Raw genomic sequence first — 24,693 nt, 5'->3', positions numbered from 1 at the left:
CGGAGGGGGTGGAGCCTTGTTTTTTTTGTTATTCATTAAAATATTCCCTTGTCCAAATGGTACACAGGGGCGGAGACACCCCATCTGTTGTGCTGCCAATATGGACGATAGGGAAGCATGGATTGCATGAGATACGTCATGGATTGTTAAGGGGTTTAAGTGAAAAGAAAAAAGGTGTAATAAGAAAAAAGTTTTTAAAAGTATTTAAAAAGAAAAACCTTATAAAACCATATTTTATTATATATATATATATATATATATATATATATATATATATATATGTATATAAAATAAACACTATGGCTCTTAGAAGGCAGGGAGGAACATTGCATTAATTTGAGATCCGTGCATCAATGGGCTGGGTCTTGAAGAGGTTAATAAATCGGTCTATTGCTCACTCACAGCAATAGACCAAACAAAAATTGGACCCCGATGATAACTCACCTTCCCCGCTTGTTCTTAGGCAACACTCTCCCCATAGGCGGCCCCTGAACCATGTAACATACAAAATTTATCCCCATAAAAAAAATGGACTGGGAACCTTCGGCAGTCCAGCTGTTGAAAAACTGCAATTCCCACCATGCCTGGCTTATGTAGCTGGAAGGCTAAAGGTTTCACTTCTGCCATAAACAGTACAGTACTTAATGCACACCGATTCTCTGATCCTGATACTCATCATTTGCTGGTAAATTTTGGGAGGCCCACTATATATGTTTAACACACTAACTCCGCATATAGAAAAAGAGGAGGTATGCCAATGTATACCAGTCCAAGCACCATTGAGGCTGTCAGATGAACAGTGCTTTATGGAAACATCTGACATGTGCGCCAGAGCTTTCCCGAATTCTGGAAACACGAGATTCATATAATGTAAAGATAATCTTCCCTAAATTACAGAACTTTATAAAAAAGTTACAGACACTGATCAAGCAGGGAACATGGTGAGGTGTACAACATATGTTAAAATGGGTATCACAGAGGAACACAAACCTCCAGATGGTCTAGGATATTAAATTAGCCCAATAGCTTTGAAAACACCAACTGCCGCCATTAAAGGCCGCTATTGTACATACAATTGTGCTTAGCTCTATGTATGGCACTTTTCTCCTCCTAACGCTCTGCTGTGCATACTTCTTCAGAACACACAGCATCATATACAGATATTTTTTTCTAAAACCAAGGCATAATGATACACACAGTATCTGGAGTACCCACAACACACGTCTGTATAAGCTATGTTATACGGGGGGAGAGGGGGCGGGCGTGATCATGATGTTCATGCCCTAAACTGATCAGGAGGAGGCAGCTTCAAAACTAGAACAGATTTTTTTTTTTTTTTTTTAATAAAGTTTGTAATCCAATGGACACACAAAAAAAAATCCAGGATGGGAAGGGGAAGAAAATCCATAAATTAAGGTGTCTGGAAAAGAAAAATGAAGAAATAGAAGGGAAACGCTGGGGAAGAGGGTGGTTAAAAAGTCTTTTGTCCAAGTGTATAACACTTCCTCACAGATTGCGATGAGCGGAGAAATGTCTTAATGAAAAGCACTTACAAATGAGGGACAATACGTCTGAGTATGAAAATAAGATTCTTTCTGAAAACACATTTTTGGCACAGATTAAAAAAAATGTTATGTCGTGGGGTCTGATTTCTCTAAAGTCAGTATTATATATATTTATATATATATAATATATATTATATATACTTATATACACACACCCATGGAGAGTCCTAGAATATCTGAGGAAAGGAAAATAGATCTCCCTTTTGTATGTTTTCCCCATGTAAACTGTACATCCCAAATGAAAAGGAGTGAGAAGTCCTTAGAGCAGATTAGACCGGCTGCAGAAGATGGCGGCGGCGACCGGCCGCCGCTTTTCCCATCTCCTTATTTTGCAAACGTCTTTTACGCCTCTTTCCGGTCAAAAGTCTAATATTCACAGGTTTCTGCTCATCAGTCCATTGTATCCGGGCTTCTCTATATCACAGCATGTCGCTCAAAATATGACACACGCAAAAGGGGCGGGACGGGCAGGGAATGCTGTACAAAGGTCCATGTCACTAATTTAGTGCAAAGGCAGGTTCAGCTTTTTTTTTTTTTTCCTTTTTTCTTGCTTTTTTCCTCTTAAAGAAAAAGAAAAAAAAACAAAAAAACAAGCACACAATAGTAACCACTATCTTGGAATACTCCACGTTTCTGGACGTGGAATCCGAAACCATCTTCTTCCGTAATGTTGCATCAAGCCACCTGTGTGCGTCAGCTTGTCCATAAGCAATATGTAAACATCCTGGGAAGCAGCAACGCCGGCTCCGTCCAGCGGGACGCGAATCCTCAACAGCAGAGTGGGACAGAGCACTCACTCAGCAACTGGTTTCCTAACGGTTTAGTGCGTTGTTTGTGATGGCAGTGAGTAGTCTCATGCCGATGCAATGACGATCATTAGATGAGGAGAGATGTTGGAAATGCTGGCTAGCAAGTCTGGTGCAAGGCGGGACAAATGACTTTCTGAAAATTCACAGGGTGGGAAGATCTGCAGGACATAGGCCGGCTGGAAAACAAGAAATAGTTATTAGAGACAGAAAAAGTCACTGAATTCACCATGTGAACCCCCATCACTAAATACCATTACAGATGAGCAAATTTCGAGCACACTTCAGTTTGTCCAAGCCCAGCGCTCTGCATGTGATTACCAGTGGCTTAAATTGGATACATCCCTAAGGTTGTTTGGAATACATGGATACAGCCATAGGCTGTAATCAAATGCAGAGCGTTCGGACAAATCACAGCGTGCTCAAGATTCGCTTATCTCTAAATACCACCCAAAAGGCTATAATCTCACACAGACTGACAAATACTAAGCAATAGGTGGATGTTCTGGAACTTCTTTGTAAGATCATATAACAGCTCATGTAACTGCACCTGGTTGGAGCCTGGGTTGGGCACGTTGATGATGCCAGCCGCCTGTTTTGCCTGTAAGTAAGTGATGAATGCGGCTTTCAGTGATTCTGTCTGGTTAACAACATCCTCCTGGTCACGGCCACATGGAAGAGCAAGTAACAAACAGTAGTCACTCTCCACCTGCAAACACAAAGGAAGCACATTAAATGAAGGTAATTCCAACATACAATCAACGTCTTTGAAGCGGTACTCCTTTCTCTGCAGCCTTTTACACCTTCATCCAAACCCTCCTCTTCCAGTCTTCTGATCACACCTATCAGCTGTTCTTACTGCTTGTTTAGAGGTTTTGTTCCCTAAATTTTTGCATGAAATACAGTAGCAGCAGGATCCTGGAATGGAGAGAGTTTTCTGCAGCCATACAGTGCGATCTGTAGGGGATTCTGCTGCAGGAAAACCTTTAAATTTTTTAACTAACATAAAAGTAGCAAGTAAAGCAAATTCCATGTAATATCCTACATGGAGGCGTGCAGGGACATTTCCCAAACACAATACAGCACAAGGCAAAAACATATAGGACTAAATCTGCTAGTGGTGCAGGTCTATGGCCAATGCATGAAGGTGGCAACAAATATTAGAGAATCAGGGTAAAAAATGATGACAAGGTAGTCAATGCTTTAAATGCGCTTTGTAATTTGAACACTTACCATCATGCGGCGAGCTACCCCTTCCAGCTGAGTGGCCTCAAGTCGCATGCGCTGAGCAATCCTCAACGGGGGTCCTCCCTCTGGGGCTGGTAGAGACCTGTGTGCCAGCACATTATTACCAGAAACAAAGTGCAGCTGTACAGCAGCTGTGTCATTCTTCAGTGCAAGAAGACCCTGCCATACGATCGGGTATTTCTGAAAGGAATCACAGAACAAATATGAGGAACACGTTACCATCATAACTACAAACCTGTTACTGTAACAATGGCCGACATTTATCAATCTGCCAAAAACCAAGACTATCTGGTTTTGCCCATAGCTCCCACTCATCACCTTTCATCTTGCCAGAGCTTTTTAAGGAACACTGAGCTGTGATTGGTTGCTATGGGCTTAAAGTGTAACTACCATTTTTAAAAACTTCTGACATGTCATAGCATAGTCTTAACATGTCGGCCATGGAGCGAGGTCTGATAGTGATGGGGCCAGCTGCTAACAATTTAGAGATCAGAGGTTGGTTGCTTTTCTATGTTCTGCTGCATTGCTGGATTGTAGAATATGCCATAGTTTGTTATGATTGGAAACGTTTTTGTACCTGTTTCTTTACCCTGTTTTTCCATAAAACCATCAAATTCAGATTCAACATAACATGTCGGCCATGAGTAGACATACTCACCGTCAGCAGTTGTACCATGTCCACTGATCGTTGCGGAGGCTCCTGTTTGGGAAGAGATTGGATATCCGACCTTTGGAGAGCGCTGGCTGTGGAGGACATAAAGGCGGCCTGTTTCTGGGACTGGTGAGGGGAAGGCAATTCTTGTTTTAGACTGATGGTAACAGGAGATGGATAGGAGGTCTGAGATGTATCCACTGATGCTCTCTGCAGGTGCTGAATGTGAGACTCCATCTGACCAGTATGTCTGCTAAGAGCTGGATGATGAGCCTCACTAACCGATGACTGCGACACCTTAGGGTCTTGACCAATTTGTGGCGTTTTGCTTCGACCAGGACCACTTGAAAGTGGATGGTCATTGTCAGGCCCACCCTAAAAGTAAAAACATGCAAGCCTTAGAAGGCAGAAGACAATATATACAAAAGATTATATATATATATATATATATATATATATATATATATATATATTATATAAAAAAAACACTTTTTGATTTCTATGAAACATAATACAGACACCTGAAAACATAGGTTCCAATGTTGTTTGTGGTTTTGTGTCCTGTGTGCCCAGTTTATGATATGTGACTTTAATAAAAAAAATAAAAAAAAAATTGTATTTGTTTGCACAAAAACCATTTCAGCCCACACCACACACTAAAACAGTAACAGTAATACAAATCTTTACACGTAGCATGAATACTTCCCCCTTAATAAAAAAGCCGCATGAGCCGTCATGATAAATACTGTGCAAGTTGTTGACTGAAAAGTATGGTTTAAATAATACAAAACTAATGTGAGTAATGTTGCCGAGTATAAATCCCCAGAAACCCGCCGTCTTAAGGCCCTATTACACAAAGCGATTATCGGCCATATTCGGCCAATACGACCGATAATCGATTTGTGCAATAGAAGACAACGATTACCCGACATGCACGATGTTGGCTGATCGCTGTCTTAACAGGCTGAAACGCCAACGATCAGCCTGTTAACGATCTTCTGCAGTTTCTCCATGTAATAGGTGCAGCGGAAGACCGCCGCTATCTCCTATAGGCTGCCCGGACGATCTGACGATATCCCTGGCAACCCCCCCCCCCCCCCCCAACTCTTACCCAACGGGCGGGGGAACGAGGAGCAAGCAAGCACTGATCTGACAGGTCGGCGCTAACTTGCTCTTCACATTGCCCCGTATAATAGGGGCTTAACTCAGCATCTGCAATGTATAAAAACTTGTTTGCATATTGTGTATTCAAGTTCTTACCTGGGATGGGGTCATACTTCTTGACTGCAAGCCTATGGCCGATGCACCAGAGAACGGAGGATGGGAGAGTGGAGCAGCGGGGTGATAGTTCCGGATGTCTGTGTACACTGGTCGGTAGTCGTGAAATGAGCTCCCAGAAGGATGAATAAGAGGCACACCGTGTGAAACTACAACCGGCTGAGATAAGCTCAAACCGCTCAGCATTCTGGCATCGTTGTGTTGGGAATGAGATAGTTTGACATCGGGTTGTTTGGCCAATTCCTTCACAGGTTGTGGTGTTTTACTGGCAGGGGGAGTCTTCACTGGACCTTCAGGCGTTCGGGATCGCCTAGACTCTTGATGGTGCTCGCCAACAGCGGAGATGTGAGAGTGCATCATCATGCGGACATCCCGGGGCAATATGACATCTTGAGGAACGCTATAATGATCCAGGCGCATCCCAGGTGTAGGCATGCGATATTCATGCTGCATCACCAGGACTTCAGACTGAACATGGGCAGAACCTCGGCCCACAGGATGGTGGTAATGCATGTCCTCATCTGAAGCGTGCTGGGAAGACAATGTAGGAAGTACCACTTCTCGGATAGTCGTTGGCTGTGGAGTGCTAGATCTCTGAGGTCTGACATCCATCTGAGGCTGCATAGCTGCTCTAGGAGAATGAAGTGCGTCTGGGCGTATACCATACTGTATGGATGGCAGAGGTGGGGTATTGATTCTGACATCACCTTGAGACAAGTGCCCTAGAGACACAGGTTGTGTTACACTGTGAGGTGGCATAATGACAGTCTGTTCTGGGTGCATGCTCGGGATGTATGGAGGCACTGGTATTCCTGGACCCAGCATAACTGAGGCATTGTTAGTTAAGGCAGGTGAAGCTGTAACACTGGGATGACAAGACCTGGCAAATGGAGATGGTGAATGGCCAGAGGTACAAGGTGAATGAGGCTCCTGTTTAATATTTAGAAGTGGGAGAGCCCTGTCTGTGGGTGTGCTGGATCCAGAAGCAACATGATTTGCCTCTGGTTGAATCTTGCTTGATAATGAAGAATGGTGAGGGCTTATATTAGTAGTTTGAAGCACTTTAGACTCCATTGCCTCAGTCATCTTTTTACCAGAAGGTACCATCTGACTAGGTAGCATCTGGCTGTGCATTAAAACTGGGGCTGCATTCGGGGTAAGTACCTTCACCGCCCCGGTTTGTGAGGACGCATTAGGAACACTTATGTGGCTCGATTCAGATTTTTCCAAGGAAGACCGTTCTTGTTTTATGTTTGAGATGACTGGTGATGCATTGTATTGTTGGTAACCCGACGGAGTCTGAGGTCCTTTTGGCAACATCTGAGATGGAGCGAGTGGTTCCTGCTTGATTTGGGATTTTGACACAGATTGTTGAATCTCTATATCAACTGCACTGGCTGGGGGGATCTGGCTGATCTTTGCACTGATTCGCTGAGGGCCCTCTGTTTTCTGGCCAGAGTAACTTAACAGCATTACTCCCTGTGACGTGTTCACTCTGAGCCCAGGGCTTGGCCCAGTTTCTGTGGGTCGTTCCTCTATTACGGTCATTGTTGGTTTAATACAAGCACGGCTGTCATTAGCATTTTGTCTCACCTTGATCTTCTGAGAAGGGATGCAAGGCGGAGCGGGCTGATGTTGTGCGTGCTTTGCCAATGTGATCCTTGGCAAGTCATCAGGATCAAAGCTGGGAGGCATTCTACTAATAACAGAAGTAGCCTTATGGGCCAACACAGTCCCCTTCTCTTGAAAAGCTGGGGCTTCGGCTGCAGGTGGAACAACTGTGTTGGTAATAGGAACAGCTGATTTTTCTTCAGAAACTGGTTTAATAGCTTCTACTTGCGGATGGATGGGCTCTTCTACATGTGACGCAGGGACAGGCTCTGAGATTGCTGCTGTAACAATACTGGGGGTGTTGCTAGCGGAGGACACATATTTTGGTTCCATTAGAATCTTCCTTAAGGTGCTTGAGCTTGTATCCACATCAGAGGCCTTGGTATCTGGGGGCATTGCAGGAGGTGGAGTAGAAATGGAAGAGTTATCTTCATGCCTAACAATCCAATCAGGCATAATAGCAGGAGCTGAATGTGCAAGCGGGGATGCAGAGACGGGAGCTCCAGTTTTCCCTGGGGTAGTGGACAGAACTGAAGGAGTTGTTACACTAGGTGGAGTAACTGGGGCACTTTCAGTACTTGAACGTAACTTAAAGCTACTTTGACTAACATCATCAATGTAAAGAGGTTGAGGTGAATCACTCAGGTTTGTAGCTCCTGCCATTTCTTCATCTTTAAATTCATCTCCTTCCTTGGAAATCGTGTCAGAAGACGAATTCAAGCTTGTGTCTACAGCTGGATTATCAGTGTTAGAGGTTGCAGGTTCCTCACCAGGCTGTTCCTTTGGACCTTCGTCTGAGGAGACCTTTTCATCCTTTGCAGGAGATTTATTTTGTATATTCTCACGGCTCTTGGCAACTCTTCGTCTTCTCTTGTGTCCCTTAGTACGACCCTTTTGCTTTGGAGGAAAGTCTCGCAAAGGTTCACTTTCTTTGGCAGAATTTGCCGATTCGTTAAAAGCTATGTCTGGCTCTTTGCTTCCTATAGGATCTGCCTGCTCAGGCACAGCAGGTGCAGGAGGTGCAGTGTCAGAGCGAGGGGTAGTATCAGTCTGTAAAATTACATCTACTGCTTGGACTGTTTCAGGATGCAAGTCGTCTGGCTGGGAAGCAGCAGGAGCAGTTGTGGATTCAGGGGGAATTTCTGCTTCCCTTTCTGCCGGATATGTAGGAGCATTAGGAAAAGTTTCTGTGTCAGTAGAAATGTCACATATGATGGACCCAATAGCTGCTGCCAGTTCTGTTTCACTGGCCTGGTGTGCAGGTTTATCCCCCTCCTCCTCTGGACAAGTCTCAGATACTTCTCCACTTTGTGGGTCTTTGTAAGATGGAATAGCAGCAGTTTCAGTGATCTTCTCAATGTTTTCAACGGCTTGCTCAAGTTCTATCTGTCGTGCCAGCTGTACAGCCTCTGAAGAAATCTTGGATTCCTTTGCTGTATCTTTGTCTGGGGTTTCAGGGAATGCGGTTTCTGGTGGAGTTGTAAAAGGTGGAGAAGCATTATCTTCCTTCTGAGGACTTTTGATTTTAACAGGAGTTACAACCACAGACTCCGTATCCTCAAGTGGCCTCAAAGCATCCACATCAGCAGCATTAAGACGGATTTCTACCATTTTCAAATGAGGGATATTTTTGGGATTTTTGGGCCTTCCAACTTTAGCTTTTGTCACTTTCTCTACAGGTGATATTTTCTTGTCAGGCAATTCAGCATTAGGTTTGTCTGCAGGACATTTCTCTGGCTCCACATCTTTTACGTCTGGAATGACATCACTAGTTTCTTCTTTGTCTAATCTTGTCTTGGAGGACTCTTCAACTTGTGCCTCTGCTTTTTCATTACTGTCTTCATTGGTTTCTGCTGAACTCTCCTGGGCTTGTGATGCTGAGTCGCTTTTGCTTTTTTTACCCTGTTGGATACTGGATACAGGAGAATGGCTCTGGGACAGTTTTTGAGATCGGGGAGAGCGCCATCCTTCTACAGGTTTTACATTGTCAGCTGGTTCTTTGACTTCTGCATCCTCGTTCTCTTGTTTTGGTGGCTCTGCTTTGATAGGAGACACATCACCCACGACTTTCTTGCGAACCTTTGGTGGCCGCCCTCTTCGTGGAGTGGGAAGAGCAGCAACTGGAGGTTCTGCAACTTCTTTTTCAGGTCTCTTTCTTGTAGATCGGGATGTCTCTGTAGATTCCTTAACTGAAGATGCTCCATCATTATCCCCAGTGGTGGCATAAACAGATCTAACATTTCGCCTTGTTCGAGGCGGAGCTGGCTCTGAGACATCAGGTTCTGGGACAGCACTTGGAGATTTTGCAGAGCTCCTTGAGCCTCTTTCGTGTTCACTCTTTGTTTCAATATGTTTCTGGGGCTCGCCGCGTGGGGATGATGACCTATTACGCTTCTCCCGGTCAATCCTCACGCTTTTTCTAGTGGCGGGTTTATCTGCAACATTTGACCTTTTGCCTTTAGGTGCCTTTTTGTTTTTTACTGCATTAAGAGGTTCCACCTCCATGTCCTTTTCAGCAATAACAGGTTCAACTTCATCTGGGACAGGCTCTGATTTCTGGCATACATCTGTGTCGCTACTTGTAAAAACAGAAGTTTCTTCTTCTAAGGTCTCATTGGGTTCTTCTACCTTTTTATCTTCCTTGGAAGGAGAAACTGCAGGTGAAACATTTTTCAGTTCAGTGACTGGTTCAGCATTGATTTCAGAAAATGAGGCCCCTGGTGTGGGTGGCTTTGTATCCAAGTAGGATGGCTGTTCAGTACTAGTCATCTCTTCAGGCACATGTGGAGAAGTAGGCTGGGCCTCAGTTTCTACAACAACTTGAGTAGCTTCTACAGGAGGAGGTGGAGGAGCTGATGCTGGAACAGGGGTGACTATAGTGGGAAGTTTAGGTTCCTCAACAGCTAGTTCACAAGGTTCAGCTGGCTTCTCTTCTACTGCCTCCAGAAAATGAGGTGGCGTTTTGTCAGCAGGCGTTTTTTCTTGGATTGGTGCAACAAGCTCTTGTTGGGGAAGTGCTGCTGGTGTTGGCACAACTTGCACTGGTGACTTAATCTCCCGCCCTTTACACTCTGGCGTAGGCTCTGGAGACTTCGGCCGAATATCTTTTTCTTCCACTCTATCTACCTCTTTTGGCTTCTGCTCTTTTTCTTTCTCTTTCTGCTGCATCTTTGTGAGCTCAACAAATCGACTATGGAACAGGACCACTGGTTCTTGCACAAGATCTGAAGCATAACTGATGCCGTCAGAAGAAAGTTGTCGGCCATACGGACGAAACAGACCTATGTCTGTATCTTCATCTTTCCTTTCCAGATGTTGGAGTCTTTTTGAGTCTTGTTCAAAGATTGAACTGTGAAGGAACCGAGAAGCAAAAAGTTCTTGCTTTTCTTGCTCTTCCTCCTTGTGGTCATCTTTCTTATCATCAGATTTTCCATCCGAATCAGTTTTTATTTTCTTTTTCTTCATGTACCATGATGGTATAGGTCTTGGAGCAGAGTCAACTTTTTCTTTGTCTTTATTACTGCGAAAATTAGCGAATCTGGAATCCCAGTCCAAAAAAGACCAGTTTTCTTCACGAGAGGAAGACAGTGATTTCGCCCTCTCTAACAAGGCTTTTGTGTCCGGAGTGATTGTTTTATCTAATGCAAATGAATAAAATTTATTTCTTTCCAATGAGCCAGACAGTCGTTCTTCCTTGTCTCTCATTTTATCTTCTCCATCCCGTAATAAAAAAGAAAATCTGGAGCCATCTAATAGAGAAGGAACTTTAGGGGTAGCTGGTTTTTGATCAATATCTTCATCAGAGTCTGATGGAACTTCCCCAGGTTCAAGGTCTCTGGGACGCTTTCTGATGGCCTCTCTCTTTATAATGTTACTAGGAAAGCTAATATCCAGCCTGCTGCTTTCTTGTTTCATCTGATCCCATTTACTATATTCTTCTTCAGGGCTCATAGAAATTATTTTCCCTTTGGAGGGATCAGGTATGCTTTCCTTCTTGGCAGATTCGTTGGGTAGCAATTTAAAATGTTCGTCTTTATATGCCACATTAGAAAACGTGTTCTTATCCTCCGCATGGGGCGACTCTTTAAATTCTTTGATTGGTATTAATTTGGGGGAGCCAACTGGACAGTCTTCCTCACTAAAGGCAAAAGGTCGCATACCTGGAGAGCAAGACAGTCTCTCAGATTCATCACTTATTTGGCGGGAACTTCTATAGTGTCTTTCTGGTTTGGTAATTTCATAATCCAAATGATCGTTCTTTTTTTTTTTAGTTGGAGGGGAGTCATCTGTAACGTCTTGTGGAGGTTTCCCAACTTCATGCACAAGGCTACGTCTTTCATACTCCTCTGCTTCTTTGTTCGGACTTCTGAATTTTTCTGACTTCAATATCTCCAGTTCCATCTGCTGCTTCAGCTTGCGATTTTGCTCCATCTGTTTCCTGTAGCTTTGGGTATGATCAATATCGATTGCAAGCTTTTCTTCAGTTTCTGATCTCTCGATGCCCACTGCCTCTCTTGAAAGATGGTAAACTTTTCTGTCTTCTTTAGAAGAATCTTTATCGATCTCTTCTGACATGAGTGCATGCCTCTGAATGTTTTTCATGAAGGGGATCTTTTTAGAAGCTTGTTCTAAAGATTCAAATTGTTCATCTACCGATTCTCCTATACGAAACGGCAGATCTGAATTGGAACGACCAGAGATTCCAACAGACAACAAATCTTGGCCATCTTTGGGGCTGTTGATGGTGAGAAGTCTTTCAGATTTGTTTTTACGACTTTCTCTTTTTAAAAGATCTTTTCTAGAACCTTTCCTTTCAACATCCCCCTCTCGACCTACAGGGAAGTCTCTTGAAGGTGCAGGCTCAACAGGTTTCCTTAAGCCTAAACGGCTATCATCCTCATCTTGATTACTTCTTCGAACATCAAGTTTTTGCCGTTCACATTTTAAATTCGCATCAGCAAAGCGTCTCTTACGGGCCTCTAACTTGTCTAGATCAGCAGCCATGGCACCCTCTGTAGGCTGCTCCGGCTTTAAGTGCTTTTTAAGTTTTTGTTTACCCTCTTTATCCACAACCTCAATGTGGCTAGACAGTGACTTCTCTTTTGGCACCTTAGTTCTTGCTGATTCAGCTTTAAGTTGCTCAAACTTGGGCTGCTCAAGTCTGATCATCTGAATTTTTTGATCTGACGAAGGAGACTTTATAGACTCGCCATCAATCTTTGTTTTTGATACCTTATCTACTCCAGGGGTATCAAACACTTTACCTTCCTTTTCATTTACTCGTGTAAGAACAACACAAGGCATGAGGTCCAATCTGTTTTTAGATGTACAGTCCTTTTCATTTTTCTCTTTGGCCAGCTGCTTGGCAATACCCTTCTGTTTCTCTATACTGGGCTCCTTTTCATTATCTTGATCTGTTTCAGAAGACTGGGAACTTGTTGAATGATTTTTGGACTTTCGCTTTGACCTATCCGATTTGTCTTTCTCGCCTTTCTCTGTCTTTTCCTTACGCAGTAGACGTTTTTCTTTATCAGAGCGATCTGAATCAAAAGTGCGCTCTTTTTCGATTTTCTCACTTTTTATGTAACGTTCAGTCCTAGTTTTGTCAAGCTTATCAAACCTTGAAGGGGAGACAGAACTACAACTTCCACTGCGGTCAGACGAGCGACTGTAAATTCTACGTTCAGGGTCGCTGGTAATTCTTTCAGACTGTGAAGGGGAGGGAGCAGGACTCTGAGGTCTTCTTGAATGGGTAGGACTTTGGCTACGCTCTATTTGTCTCCGTTCACTATCCCGTTCTCGATCTGTCTCAAAACGCTCTCGTTCCCGCTCTCTTTCGCGTCTGTAACTATATTCCCGGATGTCCTGCTCATATGGATCTCTATAGTCTCTATATTCTCTTGACTCATCGTAGTATCGCTGTTCATAATAATCGCCTTGGTATGAATCCCAGTCTGGGTAAAACTCTCTGCTCCGAGCAGGGTACTCTCTTCTGGTTTCCTCTTGGTACGTCCCCACAGTCCGGACACTATCATAATAAGTCCGTTCCGTGGAAGTAAATTCATGGTATGACCCCCTTCGTGTTTCATCAGTTCTGGAGAGAAGCAAAACAAACAGCAAGTTAGTTGTGATGCATATCCTACATCATTTCATGCACCTACACTGTCAACAAAGATAATCTGATAATAATGAGTATAAAAAAGCCTCTCTTAAAGGGAAACTATCAGAAGGTTAGATTAATTTAATTCACACAAAGCGCTGAGGATGAATCCGGGGTGTAGTGAGGTCGCCCCCGGCACTGGTCTGGCCCACTCCATTGATAATTATTACAAGGGCCAGGCTGGCCAGAGGTGGATTAGTGCTTTTGGGGCGCATCCCCAGTGCTCCAAACGGCCTTACTACATGCCAGATTAAACTGCAAGGTGTTTGGAAACTGCTCTTAGGATGAAGCTGTAAGACTTACCTTCATCCTCAGAGCCCCGTACGCAATAGGAAGATCAGATTAGATTTGTCTAACCTGATAGTTTCCCTTTGAAAGCAAGGCTGAATGCAGAAATAAGGAGCAATACAGGTCTTTCCTCTATAAAAAAAAAAAAATCCATCTTTTTGGCCCAGTGACATAAGATTGTCACATGCTTAGAGTTTGGTTCTTGAATTTCCACGTAAAAATTAAGAGGACTCTTGTTTCAGGCTAATGGAATTCACTGGATAAGCACATGACCATGGGTCTCCAACCAGTGTGAATCCCTGCCTGATTTTAAGAACAGGAGTTCCTGACTCTCTTGCTAAAATAAACAAATAGCCCCAGGGGCATATTGCCACCCCACTTGTCAAATGGCCAGCTATTAAGCTAGTTCTGCAGTCACAAAGACCGTAAACAAGAGCACACGTGTGCATGCATGACTGCCACTGCATTTTGACAGGAGATTTGGATCCCTGGTAGAGACTGGTTGATCCGCACCATCGCTTATCCCTATCCTCTATATGAATGATAAATGGTGTTGATGGCACATATTCTTTAATGACAAGCACACAGTGCAGGAGACTCACCTCCTTTCTGATATTATCTCATATATATCCCGAATGTCCTGTCCTGAAGACTCCATGGAACCATAGAAGGCCAATTGGCTTTCTTGATTTGCAAAGTCCACCTAGGGGGTGAAAAAAAAAAAACTTTCATTAGTTTACAAAAAGGGGGGGGGGGGGGGAAACCTTATTCATCTAGGTTTGTTTGTTTTTTTGAGGTGTCTGCAAAATTTCAGGACTAGCAGGATATTTCATGTAGCAATAAAATTCTGGTTCTGCATTACACATTAGGTTGCTGTAGTGGCTACGCCAAATGTCAATATTTGAGAGAATTTTAGATTATAAAAAAATAAGGCTGTCAAGTTACAAATATGTTTCATCACCAGAGGTCATAAGAAAATTGCAAAACACTTGCTTTCTGCACTAATAAAGCGCTCCACAGCATCAGTGATAGAAGCAGCTACATTACCATGAGATCGCCACAAGAAGACATAACAGGAGGAAGGATAGAACTACAGGGAAAGTGGAAATGGGATGGTATAGGCAGGGGTTCTAGACACTGGGAGAATGTAAAAGGGCAGTGTGTGTAAGCCTATACATTGTGTTGGGGCTGCTATATAATCCATCCAAACATTTACTGCCTATAGACAGAAATGTAAAAGAAAACATGAGATGCAATTCAGAAACTGAATCATCTCTCCCCACAGGATGATCAGGATTATTATCTCAGTGTAGAGATTAAACTGCTTACCAGTAACAAGAGAATTTTAAAGAAACAACAATAAGATACTCAGAGACACCAGGCTGCGCTCCACTAATAAGTGCTTCACGTCAGCCTACAGGCTCTGGGAAAGCTGGCTTGTTTAGTAGCTTTCCAGTGTATTATGAATCCCCTGCCATGGGTTTAACAAAAGTAGAACTTTGTATAAACTGCTACTAAATCTCAGGATTTAAATTTTGATGCACTTATTAAGGTGGTCTCTGCACACCTTAACGGTATTCCCACCAATCTTCCTCCCCTTGGTCTCTTTTACAGCTGCTTGGGCAAATTCAATCTCATTGTAGAGAATCAGGGCCATGCCTTTAAAGCGATCATACACCACCTGTCGGGAGAAAAAAACAAACAAAAACAAGGAAACGTAAGAGCCGCGTCCTACTGGGGACTTGGTAAAAGATCAGCGTTCATCTCGTCTCGTTTCAATGAGGATTCTGACTTAATGGCCATCTTGTATCCCACGTAGTAAAATGGAATCCATTATTGAGTTGATGAGGGGTTCAATTTGCTAAAGGTTTGTTTCTAGTTCTAAGCGTTTAGTCATCAGGCTCTTTAAGGGATGTAATGTATTCCATATTAAATCCTTACTGTTTATTGTTACTGGTAAGACAGCTGTGGGCTTGTAGAGAGATATGAATGAGCGCGGCCTCACTTAGCAATGAAAATATGAATGTACAATGTATATTGCGCCCTCTCCACAAACTGCTGTCAGGGAAAAGCGGAAGCTCACACATTACTGGCAATACAGATGGTGCAGGCTTTGATCCTATACGTGTACTAAAACATGGCTATTACAAATACAGTCAGACCAGCTCATTGCATAGAATTTAGATTTTCTCCCATTAACAAGGCCATTGTGTCTGACAATATATGTAATTGTAATTTAAAGGATGAAAGGACAGGAAAGAATTTAAGAAGATGCAGGATTAAGTACTCCATCTATTTTGTGTTGGATAACATACCTTAAGCACAGGCCCATAACGGCTAAAATGGCGAGTTAGATACTGCTCTGTGACACTGGAGGACAGACCATCTATCCACACACAGTTGGTAGGCATGCTTTTCCCAAAGCCGAGCTGTAAATAGACGTGTCAACATGTAAGACCACTAGTACAGACTCACACCTGGACATTTATCTAATTTAGCCTGAAAGAGGGTTCTTTATACACGTAACTTTTCATTTTACTTGGAGCTCTAAAGAGATGTCAGGTTGGCAGACACACCATCATCAAAAATCTAAAGTTTTGGCATTTAGAATTTACTTTGTTTATGCGGTTTGCTGTGTGGGAACATTATTATTATATTGTAATAGTTCTGAAATCCGCAGACGGAGCTACTCAATATTTATTTTGTTACTTACATTATTTTATTAGAAACAGCAAATTAAATGGCAGCGTGATTGATTATGATAGTCATTGGTGAGTACTAGTTACTGATGGCATGATGCATGCTCAGTACGGCTTTGATTCATTGATCAACTTGCAATTATGGAAAGCAAAGGACCAGTAGATGCAAAAACTTAAAATCCATAAAGCAGTTTTATTTCACTGGTGGTGGAGCCTGCTTTGCACTCTGAAAAGGGGGTAAAAATGATGATTCACCCTAAAGCTATATACCTTTAACCGGTTGTTTCCAAGATACTCTCCATCCATCTTCTTAATGGCTTTACAGACGCTTGTAATATCACAGTACTGCAGAAACGCATACTGAGGAACGCCATTCACCTTCTTAACATCAATATCCTGGACAGGAGAGGAGATGAATACAGCAAGATCAATGGGACAAAAGTGGCATGAATGCACACCCAGTGGTGTTGCCCACAAGTAAACTGGATTATAAACAGACTGGCACATAAAAAAAAGAGCTAGAGACAGATCAATCACAAATAAATGCTGAGATGACTGACTATCACAATACAAACCTGGAGAAATGGACAATTTTAAAATTATTGTATTTATTATCATACTGAGGCTTCATTCATGTCGATGGGAAAAGCTCCCAATGTTTACAGAGGCATGAAAACCATACAGCAGCATCTGTAACTCACAGGCTAGAACACCTTAAACATACATACTGAAAAGCTATAAAAAGCTTATGAAATGTATACTAAACAGAGATTGTGACAGGTGTCAGAGGCCCAACTATCACCTACAAACAAACATATCTGCTTGGATAATAGACTTTTTTTTGGATAATGTACACAGACTAGTGTAGTCTACTATGCTATTCTGTATGTCATCCTTTGAGGTATACTAACTTAATACAATAAGCCTGAATGAGCTGAAAAAGTACACAAAATTACAGGACCCCTACAAAGATGTTTCAAATGTATACTGGAAGCTTTAACATACACACTTAAAATACTTCACTCATATCACTAAATGTATGACAGAAATATACATAAAAAAAGTCATCAGAAATAGCTAAGAAACTTCCACATTACAGCCGCAAATCCAGACATCCACAGCACGCAGTGGACCAAAGAGGCTAAAAAGATTAAATAAAACAACCCTGAACCTACCACAATCTCCCCAAATCTCTGAAAAACATTGTGAAGATCCAGGTGGGTGGTAGTTTTTTCCAAGTTGCCAATGAATAGGGTTCTAGTGGCCTTGGGGTGAAATTCATCTATTCGCTCATCCAGAGGCCGGAATTCATTTTCACTTTCTGTTTCTGAAGGAAATAGAGGACATGCTTCATATTTCTATATCATTAAGATAACGGTGAGGTCACAGAGTACAGCATTTATTCTGATCCAGGACAGATGCTCACAGGACTTGGTTGCATCCATGGACAAAGATGTGATAACGTACCTGGTCCTACCCATGCGGTCACTTCTATTTGCATTCCAAAGAATAATTTGCCTTTTGAGGCGTTAAGTGCTTTCTCCTGATCTTCCTGTTGCCTGAAAAAGACCAGACCATATCGTTCCTCAGATACGCCATGTATCTGCACGGACGTGACTTTCCCGTACTTCTTGAACTCGTGAAAAAGTCCATCCTTAAGGCTTGTATCTGAAGACAATAGAGAAGTGTTCATGGACCTTTATAATTTAATGGAAATACTAGCCATAGCTGCTTGTGTAGGAGGAAAACTCATCTCAAAAGGGGTTGTCCAAGAAAACAAATTGATAGCCTATCCACAGGGTGATCTATCAATAGTTGATATGCCGACTCCTTGAGTATCAAATATTGATAGTCTATACCGCCAATGCTCTCCAGGCTAGAATTTATTTTTTTCCTGGAAAATCTCTTTAAAGCTATAAATGGAATACATTACAGACTACCACCTAAAAACACACTACCTGTTGATCTCACAGGGAGATTCTGAACTTTGATCCCAAAACTTTTGCGAGGTTCATCCTTATCCAAAGATAAGAGGGGCTGTGAAGGAGGTGCGGGAACTGCTGCGGACTGTACGGACCTCGCTGGAGACTCATCACTAGAGGTGCTGCTGGAATCACTGCTGTAACAAAACGAAGACTGTCAGATTTAGTTCACAGAACACAGATGTTAAGCTGTCATCTTAATACTGAACACATAGTGGATATACACTTCTATACAGCATTCAGTATTGACAATATATGCCAACTGTGTATCCATCAATTATTTTTGGGGTGCAATTGCTACTAGCTGAAACTCATTTTTCAGTTACTTTCACAGTAAGTTTGGCTTTTTAAAAGGGGTGCTGGAGAGCAATATATATTTTGTAATGATTGCATCTATAATGATTGCTACAATGAGGAATATGGTTTTGTTGAAATAAACAAATTAATAACACTTGCCTATAAAAGACAAAAAGAAAACCAAAATTAGTACTTTTTTTTTTAAAGAAGAAAATTCTAAAAGCTATATAACAAACCAAAACACTAAAAATTATTCAAATAAAAAAGCAGAGCATGTTCTCCACAAGGGGGCGCCCTCTACCCATAGGACAAGGAGCCAAGATGACTCATTCTCCATTAGTGAATTTCACATTCCAGAATGTGACAGGGCTGCAAACATTACAAAAAAAAACTACAAGAGATGCTGGAGAAAAAAAACACACATTTTGTAAGGAACAAATATACATATACGATATAGATAATGCACACAGTGGAGGCCAGAGTACTAGGTCATCAAAAAATATATATATTGGGGGATGGGGAGTAGGGGGAGATACAAGAACATTCTGAATACAGAGTTGGAATGTGAATTATTGCTCCAGACAATGGCTCCTGAGACCAGAGAGAGATGTCCCCTTACTGAAATAGTATGAACCCAGGAAACGCCCAGAACTCTCTTGTATGTATTGTATGCAAGTGATGTTACAGCATACCACACATACAGGATTAGAATGATTCTTTTTTCCATAAGAAGCACCACACCTGTCCTCAGGCTGTGCATGGTATTACACTTAGGGTACTATTACATGGAACGATAATTGGACCTATCAAGCAGATTACCATTCTGTGTAATAAACACAACGATCAGCTTATCGTTGATATAGGTTTGTACCTATAATTGTCGGGCACCGAGCGTGCATCGCCAAGTGTGACAGCTGTGCGCGGCCGGCGGCTGGCAATTTGCAAAGTGCATACATTACCTATCCATGGTCCAGGGCTCCTCCTGCGCTCTGCTTCTCCCCGGGTCCCAGACACTGCAGCTTCAGGGCGGCCTGTCTTAGCTGACCTGGACCATGGATAGGTAATGTATACAGATTAAGCAAGGGCTGCAAGGACATCAGTAACAATGTCCATGTAGCCCTTGTTAAACGATTATCGGGCCATGTAATAGACACAGTAAACAAGCGCCGATGTAGCAGATCTCTGCTCTTTTACAGATATTATCAGGCCCCCATCGGGTGGTCTAATGGTACCCTTAGGCTCCTTTCACTACAATGTAACTGAGCAGCAGCACCACACACAAACTGACAACAGTAGTGGCACTTTTACTAAAAGTAACTGTCTTCCAATCAAGGAAACCGTATTAAGGTTCTATGAATTATTTTTCACAAAAATCCTTTATACAGTAACATAACATTTTGTAGCAAAATCAAAGGGATGTCTCCCCTCCCCTATGGTGCCCATCTCCTGTTGGATTTTTCCAGCCATCTGCAAATTCAGCCAAGGACTAGCTATAGATAAGTGCTTCTCATATCTAGTCCTCGTGGCCACTAAAGGGTCATGGTTTGAGGATATCACCGGAGATATTATTATACATGCATCAGGCATTATTACAGGTGTTCATTGTACGGGACAACCTCAAAACCTGACCTGTTAGGCTACATTTACACACCCATAGAGCAACAAGCGTCTCGCACTATGAATGTGCATCTGAAGTGTTCCGTGCTTCAGGGAGCACTACATTGCTGCTTCACAAGCATAGCGATCCATGCCATAAAACGCTGTCCACATTACAGCAGGTCCTATTTTCTTGGAGTACAGATCACGGCCCCATACACAAGTGTGAACCGGGCCCCTGAATAACATTGGTCCTATGTTCTTTCAGCGATTGTGTCCCCGCAATTGCAGACAGAACAACAGACACATGAATGTAGCCTAAGGGGGCGGTGAGAGACCGCAAGCGATAGACTGCTTGTTTCTGGCACTGGCCTTTTTTTTCTTGTGGAGATACACAGATTTATAGAACAATATTGAGGAGAACCTTTCAGTACCTTGAACCCTTGCATACAGGGCCCGGGGCCCTGAAAGGTCCTGATAAACAATGGGGGGAATTTATCAACACAATTAAGGTCAGATATTAAACCAGACAGGGGGAACCTGCAGACCTTAAGCTGTTGCAAAACTACAACTCCCATTATGCCCGACAGCCAAAGCCATGTATAATGACAGTCACAATTTTTGTGCAAGTCTCTGGGTTGTCCATTAATACGCTCCACATAAATATTCCTTACAGCGCCATTCTCTCATGTATACCTTTTATTCATTCTTACAAGGTAATATACATATTGTAAGTAGACATGTTTCTTCCAGCAATAACCAACCCGATTCCAGCTTTCATTTTGTCAATTCTTTATAATCAGGCCCCTATGACACAGATCACCAAAACACAGGAAAGGAGGTGTTGTCATGGGGACCTTGGGGACCAGTGGCGAAGTCAGCCACCCATAGGAGAGGACTATACCCCTTTACATCACATTTGTAGCCATTTTGCAGTGGATATACTTGTAAACTTTCCAGGCTAGCAATCTCCTGAATGCTATACATCCTCACCAGTCCCTGCTCCTCCTTCCACTCCCAGGCACCACACAGCACAGCATACCCGTGTCTGGAAACATCTGGAGGCACCCTCAGTCCTGGCATCCATAACTCCCCTGAACAGTGAATACCTGGACCAGTGATGACTCTGTAGTATTGCATGTGTGGTATAGTAGCTGATATAGAAGTCATTCAGGGACTTATTGTATTTTAAGATTATGTTATGCTGCATTTAGATCGGTCATATTACTCTTCCAGGAAGGTCAGAGAGACTGCAAAAAATTTGTCCTCATTTGCTTTAAAGGGGCCAATTCGCATCTAAGCTACCCGACATAAAATACGTATGGCTTCCACATCAAAGCGCTAAGTCAGTTTTGTTCCATGTGGATCTCAAATTCATACCAGAAAATGCACAATGTGAACTATGGCATCAATTCCCACTGAAGTCCACTGAATCTGGGAAGAAAATAAAAAAACTCTACACAAATCTTTGGGTCCCTGCATGTGGCTGTTGAACTACTTTATTAGTACACAAAGCTCTATAACACCACCCGGATAAGGGAATCATACAACTCAGAATCTACTTTGTGCTTGAGCCACAACTAGGCCTTAAAGCAAACCTTTCACCTCGGCTTGCAGGGGGCAGAGCCCGTCCGACCCCCTGGTGGAGCCCTATATATTCACCCCTTCCATAAAGTCCCGCCACCGAGAAATCGCAGTTGGAAGCCCTGCGTGTGCGTTATGCTAATTACCAGAGAGGAGTTCGATGTCCCAAAACATGTGCGCAGGGCTTCTAAAAACGATCTCTCGGCGGCGGGACTGGGTCTAGGAGCAGGACCTTATGGAAGGGGTGAATATATGGGGCTCCATCGAGAGGTTGGGTGGCTCTGCCTTTAAAGGGATACAGTGCCCCCCCCCCCCCCACACACACACACACATTCTGCTAAAAAAATTTGCAACTTTGAAAGTTCCATTTCTCAAAATACTGCATTATACAATACTACCTTATAAACTAATAGTATATCATTAGGATATGCCATCACTTCTGTATGATCGGTGGGGGTCTGACCTCTGTGGCCCAATCCTGAGAATGAAAAGGATGTAGCAGTGATTTAGAACCAAATACCTTTCACAGCTTTCCCGTCAAAAAGATGCTCCAAGCTGCTCCGGAAACGGCAGCCTTATGCCCCTTTAATTTTCAGATATGCGATTGCCTACTGGACAGCAATGACATACCCTAACAACTCACCATCACTTTACAAGATGGGAAAACCACTCTGGCTCCTACTAGGGGAGATTAGGAATATACTTATAGATTCTCCTCTGAGTATACAAGGAACAGAGGACACATTTTTTCATATCTATCATATATGGATGACCAGATTTACACTAGTCCGGGTATTCATCAAACACAGGGTTTTACAATCGCACCAAAACAGAACTATTGTTATAGCTGGCAATAAAAAGAAATGAAATATATAGTATTTTCTGTCTATTTCTTTGCACTAACATTTCGCCGCAACAGAACAATACCAAACATCTGCCTGCAATACCACAATGTCAGGGAGCAAATGTCTCCACCAAGCATGTCTGCCACCCCAAACCCTGTTCACATCTGCAGTGAAGGTTCTGCTAGGGGCCTAAATTGAAAATAGCACCATACTAGAAATCCAGCTGATCCCATTATAGTCAATGGCATTTGAACCGTAACCTCAATAGAAAAAGTTATAAACCGGAAGAGAAGTTCCCATTGCCAACTCCCAGTGAGCACACGGGCCTGTGTAGCTTGTATTACACCACCACTACTATTACACAGGACAGGTCATGAACTGGCTTTAATGTAAATCTGTCTTTAAAAATCCTAAGCGCTTGTAAAGGGGAATATTTATAGTATGGGAACAAAGAGAACACGTAGTAATAAAGCCTATACAAAAAACACAAACCAGTCTGACTGGTTTAGCCGACACAATTTGTTAGTGATTTTCCCTCGATGGATAATACCAGATAGATTTTGAAAAACAGGAGAGTCATGTGCAGAACACGACCATCCCCAGGGATCACCGACTGATATCAGATGCAGGAAAGCTCAGAATCGGCAATACTGTCAGGCCGAGCTCCTCTCCATTAAAGCAGAACACGTTCACATATTCAGTGCAGAGAAAAACCACAGAGACTCGCCTCACTATCACATGAACTAAAAATACCCAACAACAAAGCAGCCGCGTACAACACCCAGTGACAATACCGATGACATCTCCGCCCAGCGCAGCCTGCAATGCGTTCAGATCCGTCACTCCTCACTGTTTAAGGTGTCCCCAATGTTTAGAAAAGTGACGGCGAAGAGCTCATGACCGAACCGAACCTTACATAAAAAATTTAAACCTGGTTAAGGTGACGAATATTCATAAGGATCAGCTGCGTTGTATTTTACAGTGTATGTAGATCTATAACTTCCTAGTCTCTGCCAGGGCTTTAAGTTCACGCACGCTTTTAAAACAGATTGCAACTGAAATATTGTATATATGTTTCAATGAATTACATATCAGAAAGTGATAAAAGTTTTAGCCTGACTGGTAACTACACAATACCAAAAACAAAAGAGGGGTGTGTGTGTGGGGGGGGGGTTTGGGGTTAACAAACCGCTGGGGGTTAACAAACCGCTTCGGATAGCTGCTTTTAATCAAAGGTCTGTCCTGGGGTTCGTTCGGCAAGTGATGCAGTTTTTCTCCTGAACAACAACATTTAAACTGGCAGCCCCGTGCCCAACGGGCGTGGCCTAGAGGCTGGCACACTCTCTCTGTCCCTCCTCATCATTAGGAATGCTCCAGGCAGATTGTCTCCTATTCATCAGCTGTGTCAGCACTGCACATGGGCTGCATCGTTAAGGCACGGAGAAAATGTTCCAGTGGCATTCCTAATGATGAAGAGGGTGGGGAGGAGGGACGGAGGTGAAGTGCAAAGTTAGGGCACAGATACTCCCTTTGGGCACGGGGCTGCAAGTTTAAAAGTAGTTTATTAGGACAATAACTGCATCACCTGCCGAACGGACCCCAGGACAGATCTTGGATTAAAAGCAGCTATCCCAAGGTACAAGTGGTTTGGGGGAGGAGGAGTGTCAGATTGTGGGTACAGAGTCGCAAATCGCATCTGAACTGGAGACAAGAGTCTCTGAAAGAAAGTGGCCATGTTTTTGTAGCACTGGATAACCCCTTTAAAACACAAAAAGGGGTCAGAAGAAGAAGGGTCATGGTAACAGTGTTTTTTCAGGCACAATGACTGGACTGATCAGTGGGGTGCCAGCACCTGGGACCTGTGCAGATCAGCTGTTTGGTGCACACAATACACAGTGAACAGAGTTTATCTCCATGCATTGCGTAGTGGTGGCAACCTGTAACAGCTCAGGTCCGGTTAAAGTGAATAGAAGGTGAGCTGCAGTTACACATTGCCACCGCTAAACAATGAATGTAGACAAACTCTTTTCACTGTGTATTGTGTGCACCAAAGAGCTGACGTGTGGGTGCTGGCTGGTTGTC

At 43.0% G+C, this 24,693-nt stretch overlaps 1 protein-coding gene across 6 annotated transcripts in view; it reads right to left on the bottom strand.

The window, feature by feature from the left end:
* Nucleotides 1-2,132: 2,132 nt before the first annotated feature.
* Nucleotides 2,133-24,693, bottom strand: part of SPEN (spen family transcriptional repressor) — a 52,080-nt gene continuing 29,519 nt past the window's right edge. For 3 of the 6 annotated variants that reach the window (XM_069948737.1, XM_069948741.1, XM_069948740.1), the window contains 12 exons: nucleotides 18,266-18,426; nucleotides 17,775-17,975; nucleotides 17,483-17,634; nucleotides 16,578-16,703; nucleotides 15,924-16,037; nucleotides 15,176-15,289; nucleotides 14,211-14,311; nucleotides 5,532-13,254; nucleotides 4,278-4,646; nucleotides 3,605-3,799; nucleotides 2,922-3,080; nucleotides 2,133-2,550 (listed from right to left, as the gene is read on the bottom strand). In XM_069948737.1, coding sequence (XP_069804838.1) covers nucleotides 2,419-2,550; nucleotides 2,922-3,080; nucleotides 3,605-3,799; nucleotides 4,278-4,646; nucleotides 5,532-13,254; nucleotides 14,211-14,311; nucleotides 15,176-15,289; nucleotides 15,924-16,037; nucleotides 16,578-16,703; nucleotides 17,483-17,634; nucleotides 17,775-17,975; nucleotides 18,266-18,426 — 9,547 coding nt within the window. In that variant the 3' untranslated portion in view covers nucleotides 2,133-2,418. The remainder of the gene's footprint in view (nucleotides 2,551-2,921; nucleotides 3,081-3,604; nucleotides 3,800-4,277; nucleotides 4,647-5,531; nucleotides 13,255-14,210; nucleotides 14,312-15,175; nucleotides 15,290-15,923; nucleotides 16,038-16,577; nucleotides 16,704-17,482; nucleotides 17,635-17,774; nucleotides 17,976-18,265; nucleotides 18,427-24,693) is intronic. The other 3 variants (XM_069948738.1, XM_069948742.1, XM_069948739.1) reach the window with 2 other exon arrangements.

Source organism: Dendropsophus ebraccatus, chromosome 12, assembly GCF_027789765.1.
Source record: "Dendropsophus ebraccatus isolate aDenEbr1 chromosome 12, aDenEbr1.pat, whole genome shotgun sequence".
NCBI classification, from domain to species: domain Eukaryota; kingdom Metazoa; phylum Chordata; class Amphibia; order Anura; family Hylidae; genus Dendropsophus; species Dendropsophus ebraccatus.
This window is presented reverse-complemented; position numbering and strand designations above follow the sequence as displayed.